Source organism: Leptinotarsa decemlineata, unplaced genomic scaffold, assembly GCF_025532065.1.
Source record: "Leptinotarsa decemlineata unplaced genomic scaffold, Ldec_3_MD MMD2_tig00026307_RagTag_RagTag, whole genome shotgun sequence".
NCBI lineage: Eukaryota > Metazoa > Arthropoda > Insecta > Coleoptera > Chrysomelidae > Leptinotarsa > Leptinotarsa decemlineata.
This window is the reverse complement of record NW_027412681.1, coordinates 10125854-10144633: the sequence shown is the minus strand read 5'-3', so window position 1 is coordinate 10144633 and position 18780 is coordinate 10125854. Positions and strand designations below refer to the sequence as shown.

Sequence of the window (18780 nt, the reverse complement as noted above, 5' to 3'; positions counted from 1 at the left end):
TAATTTTATCTCCAGTATTTATACGAATATGAGTTCTCCAATGACAGGGACACTCAACAAAAATTTTACTAAAAACTACAGTCTGAAATACTGTACAAGTATTCCACTTGTTTGACATATTCACTTCATTTCCTACCACTGTCGTAATTTGAACTAATTAGCTTGAAATTCATCCTGAAGACTATTCGATCGCTAATAGTCTGAGGTATTCCTTGTCGTAATGATTCATCGTCACCTTCATCACACTCCGTATCTTCAAATTATTTTAGAAATGCTCTTTCTCAACGTGTAGGGCTCTATACAGCGTGATTCACGGTCGATGGTAGGTTAGACGTTTCTGGAAAACGCAAAGCATGATTTTTCTGAAAATTTCACCTCTCACATTTCCTTACCTGTTCTATCGATCTAAAATATTTTCAGCATTGCGGCGTTGCCACTTCTATTAAAAAGCCCTAGCATTTATATTTTTTTAAATGGAACACCCCGTATACTAATACATTTTTGGAATCGCTCTTGTATTTTAATACTTTTTTGTTGATAATATCCTATACCTATCTCTATCTGTTTTCGAGATAAAAAATAAATTGTGCTAAATATGGTCCAAAACATAGCCTTAATTGAAAATAAGTACATCAGTACTCTCAATTCATGAAAAGTTGATATTTTGACGATAGTTTGGAGAAACTTGAAATATCCAAATAACACCAAGAAATTGACTCCATATCATACAGGGCGTGCTAAAATTACTATTATTTCCATTGTGCATAAAAGTAGTCGAAAGTTCATTTTTTTAAATGAAACCCCCTGTATATTACTCGATAAATTGAAAGATGGTGAAAAATGCTTCAAGATGATATACATGTCCCTATACCTAAATCGTCAAGTTTTCTCAACGAAGTCGTTTCTTCTAGAAACATTATTTTTTTTTAGAATTTGGATTTAGGTAGCAGTGGAATTATCAAGCTTATAGCAGTTCGGTTACTTTTATAAGTAATTTACAAAGAGTTATCGACGGTGTTTCGAATCATCTTCCAAAATAATGCAAATATCGATTATTCAAACGAAGTTCTAATGAAATTATTTATTATACACATGAACAAAGTGATCAAATCATTGTCAGAACGTGTAAAAAATTCAACCAATGGCTCCAACATTACCAAAACCTGTTACTTCAAATGAGGACAATACTGTTAACGTTTTGGCATATTTTTATGCATATCCAGAAGCTTCCATTCGCAGTGCAGAAAAAGATTTAGGTGTATCACATGCTTCACTACAACGAATTTTGAAAAATCACGGAATGCATCCGTATAAATTTACCAAAGTTCAAGCTCTAAAAGCAGAAGACTTCGAACGTAGAATGCATTTTTGTGAATCCCTTTTGATTCATACACAGGAAGATCGGGAATTTTTGTCAAAAATAATTTGGAGCGACGAATCAAAATTTACGAGGGATGGTATTTTCAATAGAAGGAATGAACATTTTTGGGCTGATCATAATCCTCATGTTACAAAAGAAACGGGTTTTCAAGAAAAATTTTACCTGAATATTTTCTGTATTCTGAAGAACAATAAAATTAGCTTTTTTATTTATGAAGACACACTGAATGCAGAGAGATATCTCCAAATATAAGGGACGACTGTAACCGATTTTCTTGAAAATTTGCCTTTAGAGGAATATAGGAATTCGTGGTTTCAACTGGACGGAGCGCCAGCTCATTCCACCCAGGAAGTTTCCAGAAAACTTGACGAACCCTTCGACAATCGTTGGTTTAGACATTTAGGGCCGTGGGATTGGCCACCGAGATCACTCGATCTCACGCCACTTGACTTTTTTCATGGGGTGTTTTGAAAGAAATGGTATACAGTACTCCAGTGCCTACCAAAAAAGAATTGCGACGGCGAATAGTGCGGAGTATTGAAGAACTGGATCCCCAGGAAATTGAAAAAGCAACCACAAGTCGCGTACAAAAGAACATTTTAAAGTGTTTAGAATGTAATGGACGACATTACAATTTTGTTATTTTGAATCATACTATTCTGTTATTGTCTGTACTTTCACATGTTTTAGCCCACAAAAACTTTGAGCCATAGTTAAGAAAATTATTTTGTAACCTTACAAACTTCCTCTCGTTGATTGATGTTGATTCAGGATACATTTGGTTGAATTTTTTACACGTTCTGACAATTATTTGATCACTTTGTTCATGTGTATGACAAATAATTTCATAAGAACTTCGTTTGAATAATCGATATTTGCATTCATTTTGGAAGATGATTCGAAACACCGTCGATAACTCTTTGTAAATCACTTATAAAAGTAAACGAACTGCTATAAGCTTGATAATTCCACTGCTACCTAAATCCAAATTCTAAAAAAAATAATGTTTCTAGAAGAAGCGACTTTATTGAGAAAACTTGACGATTTAGGTATAGGAACATGATATATCATCTTGAAGCATTTTTTGCCATCTTTCAATTTACTGAGTGATATACAGGGGGTTTCATTTGAAAAAATGAACTTTTGACTACTTTTATGCACAATGGAAATAATAGTAATTTTAGCACGCCCTGTATGATATGGAGTCAATTTCTTGGTGTTATTTGGATATTTCGAGTTTGTCCAAACCATCATCAGAATATCAACTTTTCATGAATTGAGAGTACTGATGTACTTAATTTCAATTAAGGCTATGTTTTGGACCATATTAAGCACAATTTATTTTTTATCTCGAAAACAGATAGAGATAGGTATAGGACATTATCAACAAAAAAGTATTAAAATACCAGAGCGATTCCAAAAATGTATTATTATACGGGGTGTTTCATTTAAAAAAATAAAGTTGCTGACTTTTTGATGGAAGTGGCAACGCCGCAATGCTGAAAATATTTTAGATCGATAGAACAGGTGAGGAAATGTGAGAGGTGAAATTTTCAGAAAAATCATGCTTTGCATTTTCTAGAAACTTCTAACCTACCATCGATCGTGAGTCACGCTGTATGTAAATATGGTTCGAATGTTTCAATAGAAGTAGTTTCATCAATATTATTGTCAACATTGAACTTGTCCAATAAAAACTTTGCCTTTTTTATATACCCGAAAGAGAAAATGAAAGGAAGAGGAGACTATCGCAATGAAATTTTTTCAGAAGAACCAATCCTGGTAAGGCAAAAAATTATAAAGATTACTGAAGATTCCGTAAAGGAAAGAATCTATAAAAAAGTTCAATTCGTCAATTGGGGTCATTTGTAATTGATAGTACTGAAAAATGTTGGGTCTCGGTTTTCTATGAAATTACAGAGTGGAAGCTCCAAAATAACAATGGTTCCTTGAAGAAAATGAGGAAAATAAAGTTTCCAAACCTCAAATTCCCCAGTATCTCAGTAAAATTAGTCAACAATGAAAACACTATCTTCTACTGAGAAGAATAACTTTGTCAATACCATTGTGTTCGAAATTTGTTTTGGATGTTTGAATCTCTTGAACCGCTAGATATACAGGCCGTTTCTTTTATCATGTGGTAACATTGCTATATTTTAAAACGTAACAGATACGAAGACGATTAAATAGGAAAAACATTAATTGTCATCGGGAACAATACAATGGCCGACGAAAATTTACGCCCTTCCCGAGTTATACAGGGAAAACCAAAAATGCTGTTTTTTGTTTTTCTCGAATGGAATTGTTATTTCGGAAAATATCAAAGAATGGAAAAAATGCTATTGTATTCGAAGTGTACGATTGTAATAATGTATATTCGATAAAACGTTTCGTGTCAACATGGCCCCCATCAACTTTTTTTTTTTCAATACGGACCTGTCTTTTTTATTACAGATATTGATAAAACAATAAATTCACAATCCAGTGGTATATCACATTCAATATTTTTATGGCATTTCATTTGAAATAACCACCATCATCAGTGACAACAATCAAACAGAAAAACAATTTATTTTATCATGAACTTTTGGGAAAAATTAAACCAATAGAGAAAATCAAAGCTACATGGCAATCTACATTGAATGCTCGAATTGATGACCTCTTTGTTGCATGCACATAAGTTGTAGGTCCATACAGTTTCTGTGGCAATTTTCTAGCATCATAGGTGTGATACTAATACGTGCATCTCTTATTTTTTGTTTGAGATGGTCGATATCTGTACTTTGTGTTGAAAAAACTTCATCCTTTATGTATCCCCAGACAAAAAAATCTGAAGGAGTAAGATCTGGGGATTGAGCTGGCCGGTTAATTGGTCCATTGTTTCCAATCCATTTTCTTGATAATATTGCATATAAATGTTCCCTTACTATTGAAAAAAAAAATCTGTTTAAAATCTGTTTTTCCGTTAATCAGCTGTCGCCCCCATACGAACGACAACTCTCAGAAGTTGAGAAACTTGTGCGAGCCTAGGACTAGCGAGGTCTTACCTTTTAACGTGTGATTCCTAACACGGTATTGCTGCATTATGGGGAGGAGCGCCGTTCTGTTGAAGATATTGTATTTCATGACGGATATTCAGTGGCAATTCATCGAAGTAGCCATCGAATTCATTGAATACAAAATGAAGATACAGTTCACTATTCAAATTATCATCGTAAAAGAAACGGCCAAGGATGTTTGTTCTCACATTTCCCAACCAAACATTTATTCTTTCTTTCTTGGAAATCGGTTTCCCTATGTAGATGTTCATTTGTATTACTCCACCTATAATGGATATTTCTGATAAACCAACCACTGTTGGTGAATTTCGATTCATCCGTCCATATTATTTTTTTACAAATATTTTCAACTTCCATATTTCTACGTTTTAACCACTTCGCAAATCGTACTCTCATTCCGTAATACCTTTCATTGAAGTGATGAACTCAGTGTATCATATACAGCAATTATATTTGTTCTTTTTCAAAATGGTTCTGATGTATTTCACAGAAATTCCCATTTCGTGGGCAATTTCTCATAAAGAACAATCTTGATTAGCATAATTTTTGTAACTGGCCAATCCTAAACTAAAAAAAAAAAAATGTTTTCACCCTTTAAATTTTTCTGTGGTAATATTAGCCATAACATTTATTTGATTCCTTACACTTCCACTTCCTGTTTTCTTTCTGTCAAATGCACCATAGTGCCTCAAAATTCTTTCTAATCGTCTAAACATTTGGATGTTCGGAATACGACGATTCGGGTATAGCTCAACAAACATATTCTTTGCCAATAGAGGATTTCTATTTGATTTTGCATAAATAAATAGCATATCAGTCCTTTCATCATTTGAATACATCTTTGATATGTACATAAACGTCTGACAGTTCTCAACAGATATCAACAACACATTTATTTTTCCTGCCATAGAAACCAAGCAAAGACTACGCGTTTAAGATGGTAAATTAAATGAGATGCTATTTGATCATACCAAATTATACAACAATCGAATTTTGACCAAAACTGATATTTTCCCAACTTCCAGGATTGAGAATGATAAAAATATTACGAATTATAATTCATTAGAGATAAATAAGCCTTGAAAGAAGGATTACGGCAATACAAACATTTTCAAAAAGGAAAAGTACGAATTTTAATTGTGTTTGGGTACCTAGCTGTCGAATTTATTGGGTTGTTCGAATTATATTTTGAAGAAATCGGAACAATTTACAAAAGAAGTAACGACAGGATCGTAATTTAAAATTGTTGTCACTGATGATGGTTGTTATTTCAAATTGAACGCTATATATATATATCAAATGTGATATACCCTTGGAATGTATATTTATTGCTTTATCAATATCTGTAATAAAAAAGACGGGTCTTTTTTTTAAGTTGAAGGTGGCCACGTTGATACGAAACGTTTTATCGAATATTTATAATTACATCGTCATAGTACACTTCGAATACAATATTTTTATTTTCCATTTTTTGATACTCTCTGAAATAACAATTCCATTTGAAAAAAAAACGAAATACAGCATGTTTGGTTTTTCCGTATAACTCGAGAAGTTTGATAGACCCGGTAAACTTTCTTCGACCACTGTATTGTTCTTCCCATTTAATCGTCTTCGTATCTGTTACAGTTTAGAATATAGCAATGTTACCATATGATAACAGAAACCTGTATACTCCATCTTTATACAAAAAAAGAGATGAGGGAATATTCCAAAAAAAGGAAGGAGGTAATCAATTTGAAAATAAGTAACTCTATTCACGGATGTGTAGATCATGCAAACGAGTAACTTTCAGACACAAACTGAAAGAAAGTCCTCTTGAAACAGCTACTTTCATATAAACATTGAATTACACAAAAGAAAAAAATTCTTTCAAACAATCGTTGTGGAATAAAAATAAGATATCATTCACATGAGTTCTACTTCAAATGAATGGTAACAAATTGCACTCACATGGAACACTGTCATCCTCACTGGTATACATCGATGTTTCGCCGTAACACACTTGCCCTAAGGCTCTTCAGTACCAAATTGGGTAACATTATAGAAAATACACACAATTCATTCCCAAAAATTAATCACTCCTGAAAATATAACCCCTTCAATTCAAACCTGTATAATTATGCAATTTCTTATTCAAAGAAATCTCTCCATGAAGGACTCAAACAAATCTACATTTTGAAAACATCTTCATAACGAAACAAAATTTTCAAATGATTCTTCATTGAAGACTATGACTACACTGTGCTTTCACTTGATGAAAATCACTTGACGATAATTTTGAAATTTCTGCAATAAATTTCATTCAAGACACGTTTCTCTACTCGTCAGCTTCTTCAGTTTGACTGGTGTGTAACTAATTATTTTAAAAATAAATATTGTGATGTGAACACACCGAATATCTAAGACATTGATATCGGAATTGAATGAGCTGTGCGGACTGTGACAAAATATATACCGGTCAGACTGAGCGAGCCATTGAAACTCCTTTCAAAGAACACGCAGCACATATAGCAGGCCAGATATCACAGTTAGAATAAGAGGTGCTTCCAACATAATTGTCACAGGTCATTCTATAATTTGAGAAATGAGGTCGTGAACAATCTTCATTATTGTCAGAGAATGAATGATGAACATTTTGAACATTTATTAGGATGAACTGGAATGAGTTTTTAATACATTTTCTTTCTCGAGATTGGGATATTTATCATTCGTTTGCAGATTCTTGATACATTATTAAACTGTTAATCACTCAGAAATAGGTTATTTAATTTCCGAAAATAATCCACTGTCGGCGATTTTGGATGCTATAATACTATTGCCTTCATTATCGAAAAGTACTGAAATAACAAATTGTTTCGGAATTTTGTCACCTTCAAAAAAATAGAGGAGGGAAATTTCATATCCGCGCTGTATAATACAAAACTCATCTGACTTCTTATCTGTGAGATTTTTGAGAAGAACTATTATTAGGAATCTTTATTTATAGTTTGTGAAACAATTTTCTCATAAATCGAAGATAAACTTGATATAACTTTTTGCTCTTGTAAAATCTGGGAAAACCCAAGACCCGAAATCCACGCGAAAGAAGGCAACAATTTTGTAAAAACAATTATCATTGCATTAACTCGAGACTAATGTGTTGATGGACTAGACATAATAAATAATCAGGAAAAATCTTCAGTGTATACAAATGTAACATCAATATTAGCTTTTGATTCCTGATGCTTTTGTTTTGGATATCTTTTATATTGTGATTATGACTTTTTCATTTTCGATATTTCAATACTAGTAAATATGGCATAGAATAGTCTAACAATTATTCCAACTGAGAAGTATTCAATTAAAATGAAATGAGTATTTAAACAAGTCAAGTACTTTTTTAAAACAATCTACTATATAGGTGAAACATGGTAATTTCGACAATTATCAAGAAAAACATATGAAACCCGAGTAAAATTTATTCAAACCAAGTAAAAACCCATTGAACTTTGAACTGACAGTATCAGGAGATACCTTGTGTTTCAGAAATGAATGAATGAAATTCAATCCACTAGTCCTCTCCAGTTCGTGGGCCAATGGACTCTGCTCCCTTTTTCCACTATTCATATCTTTCACTGTCACTTTCGGAAACATATCAACATGACTTTAGCCAATGTTCACGATGTTCATACCGCACTCTGTTATTTTCACACTTTCGAAAGCATCAAAATATCAAGTGTCTTGTACCGATATCCACAATTCAGGATATTTTTTATTTAATATATGATCGTTCTTGGAAGTATATAGAGTGACACTAGATTTTTTTGGATATAGTCTGCATGTTCCTTGAAACGAGTTTCAAATAGCGTGCTTGGTCTGACCGGTATATTTTTCATCACTGTCCTCATAGCTTATTTCATATATAACCCATATATGTATTTTCCAATATCGTGTCCCTATGATTATCCAATATTTGTTGAATTGAGCAGGCAGGACAATGCACTTTGAATCAATATTTTTTAAAATATTAATTCAATTTGCGATGATACTTTCTAAAAATACGTTTCCTGATTGACTCATCAACTATATTTGGATAAAATTGTTTTCATATATGTCCCTGACATTTTTTTCAATATCGTATCTTTCTTCAATCAAAGGGAATGTAACAATGCGCAAAAAAGTTCAGTCCTTCAATTTTGTCTAGTGTATAATGGTGTGAACTATCAGGAATACATCTTAAAGAACTGGCATTCCTCTTATAGACATAAAATTTTAGAGCCTGGTAACTTCTATCATCCAAGAATGGTAACTACTCATTGTTATCAGTTTTATATATGACCTTCGTATTTAGGAATCTGTTGAGAGTCGAAACAAAGTTATTTAGCTTGAATTTCTTCGTGTCAAATATCCCCTCAAAATGTCCCTCAAAATTTAATAGTTTTTGGTATAGGTACACTTGGAAATAACGAGGATACATTAAATGATACTGAAATCTCTCCATCTTCATGAATTCATGTGAATCAACAAAAATTGTGAGAATGAGAAAGTTTCCAGTTGTTTAGTTAGCCATCAACAATTTTATAAGTAGTCCTTCTTATAGCGGAAATAATTGGTTTCACCGACTTGCCAGGCTTGTGAATTTTTGGTAGACGGAAACTGTAGGATTATAAACTTGTAGACTTATGAGTGTATTTTTCACTTCCTTAACCATCTGAGGCAGAGAATTCCTCTATAATTGATTATAGGGTCCGTTCCCAATCAAATTATCAATTCTTTCCCAGCAATCTGACAATCTCACAATTTTATTGCATTGCTTTTGTCTGCCTTCACATTAAAAACATATCTTCATCTTTCAGCCATTTTATGATATTTTTTTCGTTTTTTTTGTAAGACATCTTTCAAGACTTCGCTCAAAGTTTTCAAACCAAATTTCAAACTCTTATTCAACAGACACACCTTCCTTCCGGAAGAATGAAAATGAAGAATTGAAATAATCAATGTGTGTCTGAAAGTGAAATTGTAATCTGTTATAATATATGAATAGAGACCAGCTCTGATGTTGAGAATAAGTCTATTTCATTTTATGAAAACGCCAATTTGGTTGGCATCGAGAGAAGTGTTGCAATTAGAGTGTTTGGATATAGTGCTTGTTTTATAATCATCCATTTATTTTCATGAATTGACTTATTTCAGTGATAGATTTCCGATATTGATTTTCATGTTCTAGCAGACTAACTTTTCATAAACTTTTTACTTTATTTTCTCTCCAGGATTTGAAAGAGTTCCTTGATGAGGCAGATGAGGGAGTAATCTATTTCAGTTTGGGTTCAAATGTCAAGAGTGTCAATATTTCTGATAGGGTAAGAGACACTTTGATGGAGGCTTTCGCAGACTTACCATATAAAGTGCTCTGGAAGTATGAATCTGATAACTTGGTTAACAAATCACATAATGTGTATATCAGGAAGTGGCTTCCACAACAAGATATTTTGGGTGAGGGTATTAACTTTCAATCGTTTGATGAGACTCAACAAATTCATTTTTCAGCACATCCAAATATCAAAGTGTTCATCAGTCAAGGTGGTTTGCAATCGTCAGAAGAAGCAATTTCTCGAGGTGTTCCAATATTGGGAATACCTTTCATTTGTGACCAAGAAATGAATATGAAACGACTGATTCAATTGGAAGTGGCAGTTGGGGTGGATTTTGTTACAGTCACTAAAGAAGAAATCGTGGATGCTGTTAGGGAGATTATAGATAATCCCAAGTATGATTATTACAGTCATGAATATTAAGTTCCCACTATTAACTAAACTGGTTAAGTATGGTTCAATCAATAATCATGGTGAGAATCTTTTCAAAATCATTTCCACCGCCAGTTAGCTGCCCCTCCGCAAGTAATTCTCAGAAGTTGTTTTGACCCACGATTATTTTATCGTAAGAATGAATGCTTAATGCACACAAAAAGATAGGATGACAAAAATAACTGGCTAGATATACTGTAGACAAGACAAAATTTAATTCTTACTGTACTCTTACAAGGTTTGAAACGTAATGATGAATTTTACAAAAATGCAATGTTTCACATTGGTAGTTAGAGAAGGGGGTCAGATTGGTCATTGTAGGGATAGACAGAGGTTTGGATTAACATAGGAAGGAAAGGTCATAATAGCGGGTAATTCCTAAGATAAGGGATATAAGTAACAATTAAGGAATTGAAAATCTAGCTATTTGTAGCTTACAATATTCACGTGATAGACTTGAATATACGGGTTGCTTGAGAAAATATATTCGAGAATATTGAATTTTATGAGGATAAGTGGATTAGAAAAGACCCGTACATTAGAAGACCAACTGGAAAACCACGATTAGGAAACCCTTGGGAATAATGAAAAATTAATTAACTTAAATAATATTAGTTAACGACACATAAAAATAAAAGTAATGCTATAAAACGATCTGCTTTGTTGTACAAATTTTAAAGCTGGCAACTCTAGGCTAAATATTGCAAATTCAAGATTCACAATTCACTTGAAAAAATAATAATTTTGATAGCAAGATTTTAAGACCGTACAGAAGTTTATGTTTTCACCAAGTTTTGGGTCAGTGTATTCAAAAAATGAGGAATTGAATTGTATTGTGAATACTCTTTCTCGGACGTATTTTTTTCACAAGGATGATGAAAGGCTCAATGCTTCGGACTAATGAACTAATTCTTCTTTCAAGAATCGGTCACTGGATTTTATAGACATGAAGATGGTGGATATTGTACAGAAGTATTATATTCGGAATTACTTCTGTGAATAAGAACTTCTGTCTGTGTGTCTGTTTAAAATCTGTTTTTCCGTTAACCAGCAATCGCACCCCTACGAACGACAACCCTCAGAAGTCGAAACTTGTGCGAGCCAAGGACTAACGAGGTCTTACCTTTTAACGTGTGATTCCTAACACGGGTTGGACGATAGCACGTGAAAATCGATCGTTCAGCCTGGGGCTTGAACCAGCGACCAACACGGCGGTTGATTTGAGTGAGAGAATAAGCCACCAACGTCGAACCGTCCGGCTACCGTCCATTCTCTAATTTAAAAATAATGAAAATGAAATGAAACGTTTTCATCCACCACAATTATGCAATTTATGTAAACCATAACTATGGTTTGCATAAATTTGTGATACAGAACTAGAAGTAGGATGCAGTATTCTTGGTTTCATGTTTAAAAAAGTTGTATTTTTCAACTTATGATGAATAGCTTGGCGCCATCTGATTCTTCTTGAATAAATCGTGACTAGAACAATATAAATACCAAATACAATTCTCCCTTTTTCTCTGAGATTCCTCGAAATATGCTCAGATTCCATCTTACAAGAAGTAAAAACTTTATGTGATTGCAGGTACAGACAAAATATGAAGAAACTACAATCACTATGGGTGGACCAGCCAATGACTTCTATGGATAGGGCAATGTGGTGGATCGAGTACGTCATCAGGCATAAAGGGACGAAACATCTTAGAAGTCCCACCGCTGATGTCTCCTGGATAGAATATTTATTATTAGATGTGATTGCTGTGTTGAGCTCAGCTTTGGTTATATTTATATTTTTAGTAACTGTGATAGTCAAATTTTTTATTAGGTTTTGCTCTAATGAAAAAAAGTTCAAAATTCAATGATTGAAAAACAACAAAATTTCCAGATAATATAGTTTCCTTAGAGCTTAGAGTATAATGAATTGATGATGTGATGTTATATTTTTAGTAACTGTGATAGTCAAATTTTTTATTAGGTTTTGCTCTAATGAAAAAAAGTTCAAAATTCAATGATTGATTGAAAAACAACAAAATTTTCAGAAAATATAGTTTTCTTAGAGCTTAGAGTATAATGAATTGATGTGAATTTTCTGACTGAAGTTTTAGTGATAATTTTTCCCCTTTCACGGACTAAAAAAAACAGAGGTGATAAAGATCTTTGAAATTGTACCATGTTTCCGAGTTTATTAGCCGTAGCCTGCAGGTTTTTATGTCTGACGTTTCGTCTGTTACTGCGGCAGATGTTATAAAAGGCTATGCGGTAATGGTCAAAGGGATTCACCTTGCTGCGCAATTTGATGCCTTTGTATTTTTAAAGCTCTTGTACCTGTACTTATCATACACTGTTTGGAACCTTTGGTGTAGTAATGAATATTACTGGAGTTTTTTCTCAACACCAAATCGTTATTTCTAACACCTCGACACGTGTTTCGATCACCAAGTGATCATCCTCAAAGAGGAAGATTAAACTAGAAATTAACGCGAAGCTAACGCTATTTATGCTGTATAGATATACCATACAGGTAAACCATCCAGATTTACCACCCATACAGGTATACCAACCTGAATTAATTTTACAATTTTGCCTTATCTATTATTTTACAATTGGCGTGAAGTTATCCACAGATTTCTGGCCACACATGCCGACGTAGAGGAAAATAAAAATCTGTGGTTGGGATACAAAATTATTAGCACCCGTACTAATATCTGTGGCTGGAAATACCTATTCACTATAGGTTGAACGTGAAATTATTGAGACTATTTGGTGTTTAACATTTTTATAGAGTCTTGAGTAGATTGAGGCGTTGATAATCCTTTTCTCATCAACAATACAGATTAAGGGAAAAATAAAATTGAAAATATTAGACTTACTTTCCAATAACCCATATAGAAATGATATCCGATGATGTGCGTCCATCAAAATCACACAACTTCCATAGTTTCTTGAGAAGATTAACTTGGTGATAACAGTTTTCTTGTTATCTAAACAGATTTCGAAAAAGAAATTGTTGAAACAATCAGACTCATTTTTTGAGATTCCTTGTATTCATGAAAATCACAAAACTCTTATAGAATTTTGAATAGATCAACACAGTGAAAACCGTTTTTTTTGTTACCCATACGGAATTCGAGAATGAAATTGTTGAAACGATCAAACTAACTTTTTCAACCCCTTGTAGAATTGAAACCAGATGATGTGCGTGCATAAAAATCGCATAAGTCTTATGGAATCTTGGGTAGATTGACGTAGTGATAACAATTTTCTTGTGACCCGAAGAGATTTCAAAAACAAAAATGTTGAAACAATCAGACTCATTTTTTGAGATTCCTTGTAGAATTGGAACCAGAAGATGTGCGTTCATGAAAACTACATAATTGTTATAGAATCTTGGGTAGATCGATATAGTGAAAACCGTTTTCTTGTCACCCATACAGATTTCCAGGAAAAAATATTGAAACAATCAGACTCACTTTTTAAAACACCTTGTAGAATTGGAACTAGAAGATGTGCGTTCATGAAAATTACACAACTGTTATAGAATTTCAGGTAGATCTATATAGTGAAAACTGTTTTCATGTCACCCATACAGTTTTCGAGAAGAAAATTGTTGCAACAGACTCATTTTTAGAACCAGAAGATGTGCGTTCATGAAAATTACATAACTGTTATAGAATCTTGGGTAGATCGATAGAGTGAAAATTGTTTTCTTGTCACCCATACAGATTTCGAGAAAAAAATTGTTGCAACAACCAGACTCATTTTTTGAGATTCCTTGTAGAATTAGAACCAGAAGATGTGCGTTCATGAAAATTACATAACTGTTATAGAATCTTAGTTAGATCGACATACTGTAAACCATTTTCTTATCACCCATACAGATTTCCAGGAAAAAATATTTTAAAACACCTTGTAGAATTTTAACTAGAAGATGTGCGTTCATGAAAATCACATAACTGTTATAAAATCTTGGGTAGATCGATATAGTGAAAACCGTTTTCTTGTCACCCATACAGATTTCCAGGAAAAAATATTGAAATAATCAGACTCACTTCTTAAAACACCTTGTAGAATTTTAACTAGAAGATGTGCGTTCATGAAAATCACATAACTGTTATAAAATCTTGGGTAGATCGATATAGTGAAAACCGTTTCCTTGTCACCCACACAGATTTCCGGGAAAAAATATTGAAACAATCAGACTCACTTTTTAAAACACCTTGTAGAATTTTAACTAGAAGATGTGCGTTCATGAAAATTACACAACTATTGAAGAATCTTGGGTGGATCGATATAGTAGAAACTGTTTTTTTGTCACCCATACAGATTTCGATGAAAAAATTGTTGCAACAAACAGACTCATTTTTTGAGATTCCTTGTAGAATTGGATACAGAAGATGTGCGTCCATGAAAATTACACAACTGTTATAGAATCTTGGGTAGATCGATACAGTGGAAACCGTTTTCTTGTCACACATCTTCTGATTCCAATTCTACAAGGAATCTCAAAAAATGAGTCTGATTGTTGCATAATTTTTTTTATCGAAATCTTCATGGGTGACAAGAAAACATTTTTCACTTTATCGATCTACCCAAGATTCTATAACAGTTATGTAGTTTTCATGAACGTACATCTTCTGGTTCCAATTCTACAAGGAATCTCAAAAAATGAGTCTGTTTGTTGCAACACTTTTTTTTCGAAATCTGTATGGGTGACAAGAAAACAGTTTTCACTATATCGATCAACCTGAGATTCTATAACAGATGTGTAATTTTCATGAACGCACATCTTCTGGTTCCAATTCAACAAAGTGTTTTGAATAGTGAGTCTGATTGTTTCAATATTTTTTCCTGAAAATCTGTATGGGTGAGAAGAAAACGGTTTACACTATATCGATCTTACTAAGATTCTATAACAGTTGTGTAATTTTCATGAACGCACATCTTCTAGTTCCAATTTTTCAAGGTGTTTTAAAAAGTGAGTCTGATTGTTTCAATATTTTTTCCTGGAAATCTGTATGGGTGACAAGAAAACGGTTTACACTATATCAATCTAACTAAGATTCTTTAACAGTTGTGTAATTTTCATGAACGCACATCTTCTAGTTCCAATTCTACAAGGTGTTTTAAAAAGTGAATCTGATTGTTTCAATATTTTTTCCTGGAAATCTGTATGGGTGACAAGAAAACGGTTTACACTATATCAATCTAACTAAGATTCTATAACAGTTGTGTAATTTTCATGAACGCACATCATCTAGTTCCAATTCTACAGGGTGTTTTAAAAAGTGAGTCTGATTATTTCAATATTTTTGCCTGGAAATCTGTATGGGTGACAAGAGAACGGTTTACACTATATCGATCTTACTAAGATTCTATAACAGTTGTGTAATTTTCATGAACGCACATCTTCTGGTTCCAATTCTACAAGGAATCTCAAAAAATGTGTCTGATTGTTTCAACATTTTTGTTTTCGAAATCTCTTCGGGTGACAAGAAAATTGTTATCACTACGTCAATCTACCCAAGATTCCATAAGACTTATGCGATTTTTATGCACGCACATCATCTGGTTTCAATTCTACAAGGGGTTGAAAAAGTTAGTTCGATCGTTTCAACAATTTTATTCTCGAATTCCGTATGGGTAACAAAAAAACGGTTTTCACTGTGTTGATCTATTCAAAATTCTATAAGAGTTGTGTGATTTTCATGAATACAAGGAATCTCAAAAAATGAGTCTGATTGTTTCAACAATTTCTTTTTCGAAATCTGTTTAGATAACAAGAAAACTGTTATCACCAAGTTAATCTTCTCAAGAAACTATGGAAGTTGTGTGATTTTGATGGACGCACATCATCGGATATCATTTCTATATGGGGTATTGGAAAGTAAGTCTAATATTTTCAATTTTATTTTTCCCTTAATCTGTATTGTTGATGAGGAAAGGATTATCAACGCCTCAATCTACTCAAGACTCTATAAAAATGTTAAACACCAAATAGTCTCAATAATTTCACGTTCAACCTATAGTGAATAGGTATTTCCAGCCACAGATATTAGTACGGGTGCTAATAATTTTGTATCTCAACCACAGATTTTTATTTCCCTCTACGTCGGCATGTGTGGCCAGAAATCTGTGGATAACTTCACGCCAATTATTTTACAATATTATATGTTTAACTGTTATAGCTGTATATGAAACAATTTTCAGGTATATAAAAATTAATTTCACAATATTACCTATCTAAATTTATTTTTGTAATGTGTCCTTATGTAGTAATCAGTAAACCCAACAATAGTATTTTATTTTAACAAGCTATACAGTATGCTCTTTGGTATAGGTCCGTCATCGTTACCTATTCATAATATTATTGTGTTTACTTATTTCTACACTCTCATAGGCATCTAGTTGACTGTTGTTATTAACTTGTCTAACTAATCTTAAAGAACTGAAGTCTATGGAATGGTTTTGTTGCAAAATATGATGGGCGACTGCTGATTTTTCAGGATATCACTAGGATTTGGCTAAAGTATGTGGATGATATTTCCGCGATATTCGATACTAAAAAATCGAATATTGAGGACTTTGTTTCCATTTTGAATAATAGATGTCCATCAATAAAATTCACGTATGAGTTAGAAAATGAGGGACAACTACCATATCTTGAAGTTTTGGTAATGAGGAGCCAATATGGAGGGTTAGAAAATGATATATGTAGAAAAGAAACAAGCATGTATCACTGTGGACAGCACAAACGTGCTGGGTTGAATTTTTTAGTGCATCGTCTTTTGACTTTCCCTCTAACACATGATAGGTTCACAAAAGAAAGACGTACAATACAGGAAATAGCAGCCACTAACGGTTTCTCAAGGGGTATTGCAGATGACATAATAACGAAGAAGAAGTTTAGGTTGAGAATGAACGAAATCTCTACTTTCAGAAAGGACAAAAACCAAGATAAATACATCTCAGTTCCATACCACCAATATACGAAGAACTTTGGAAATATTTTCAATGAACTAGGTATGAAGGTGGTTTTTAAAACAAGTCATACACTACAAAGCCTTTTGGAAAGTCCAAAAGACGAAGTCGAGAATTCGGAAAAGTCTGGAATTTACGAAATTGAATGTAAGGACTGCGATGCAAAATATTATGTACAGACAAAAATATATATTAGAGTAAGATATAAGGAACACATAGCACACTCAAAATATGGAAGACCTGAAAAATCAGCAGTCGCCCATCATATTTTGCAACAAAACCATTCCATAAACTTCAGTTCATTAAGATTAGTTAGACAAGTTAACAACAACAGGCAACTAGATGCCAATTAGAGTGTAAAAATAAATAAACACAATGATATTATGAATAACGATGACGGACCTATACCAAAGAGCATACTATATAGCTTGTTAAAATAATATTGTTGGGTTTACTGATTACTACATAAGGACACATTACAAAAATAAATTTAGATAGGCAATATTGTGAAATTAATTTTTATATAACTGAAAATGGTTTTATATACAGCTATAACAGTTAAACATATATTGTAAAATAATATATGAGGCAAAATTGTGAAATTAATTTAGTTTTGTATAACTGTAAGGGTGGTACACCTGGATGGTTTACCTGTATGGGATATCTATATAGCATGAATAGCGAGCTTCGCGTTAGTTTCTAGTTTAATATTCATCTTTGTAGATGATCACTTGGTGATCGAAATACGTGCCGAGGTGTTAAACATAACTATTTGGTGTTGGGAAAAAACTCCAGTAATATTCATTTCATGTACCTGATTGGTCTGACCCTTCTTCAATTATAGGAGGAATCTTTCTGTTATGAAGTGCCGGTATCCATCTCTTGTTGATGTTTGAGCTCACTTCCTTACAATTAAAGTCAGTCTAATGTTTATTCATTTATATGGCCTCTCTGAATGGTCTCGAATAGTAATCTCTGATCTTATCAACAACTTCCGTGAGTTCAAAGGCAATATCATGGCTCTCCCCTGAGAGGGCATGTTCTGCAACTGCTAATTTATTTGTTCGACCATAACGGCAACTTATTTCATACTCAGTCAAAAACGAACCATAGCTGCACGATATTCTGCATACTCTTGGGGTACTCAATGAATTCCAGAATTCTTCTGCTGACCTGAAACTTCTCTATCGCTCTTGTGGGCTTGAATACGGCTGTAACTTCAGGTTTGTCGAGGTTTGTTCAGGTTTTCAGTTTACGCATCGCAGCAAGGCAGATCACTCCCATCGTTGCCACATCGCTTTTGATAATGTATGTCGCAGTAGCAGAAGAAACGTCAGGTATCAAAACCTATAGACCGCGGCAGACCATGGCCGCCTCTTTTGAAGTTTTTTGTGGCAAGTCACTATTCTAATGGCTCCTTAGCGGCTCCTTCAAGGGGCATAGCGGGTAGAAATATCTCAGTGACTTTGTGGATGAATGCATACATTGCAGTGCCAGTTGCTTGAGACGAGTATGTTCCTTTCTTTGATGTACTGGTGTGTTTGCATTCTTGAAATTCTCTCACTCTCAGTTAATA

General features: G+C 33.4%; 1 protein-coding gene across 1 annotated transcript in view; it reads left to right on the top strand.

Annotated features, from left to right (window-relative positions):
• LOC111506945 (uncharacterized) overlaps positions 1-18780 on the top strand; it is a 36310-nt gene that overhangs the window by 1222 nt on the left and 16308 nt on the right. Inside the window, exons 2-4 of the mRNA XM_074181106.1 lie at positions 9690-9912; positions 9967-10186; positions 11812-12085. Of these exons, the coding sequence (XP_074037207.1) occupies positions 9690-9912; positions 9967-10186; positions 11812-12085 (717 nt within the window). The remainder of the gene's footprint in view (positions 1-9689; positions 9913-9966; positions 10187-11811; positions 12086-18780) is intronic.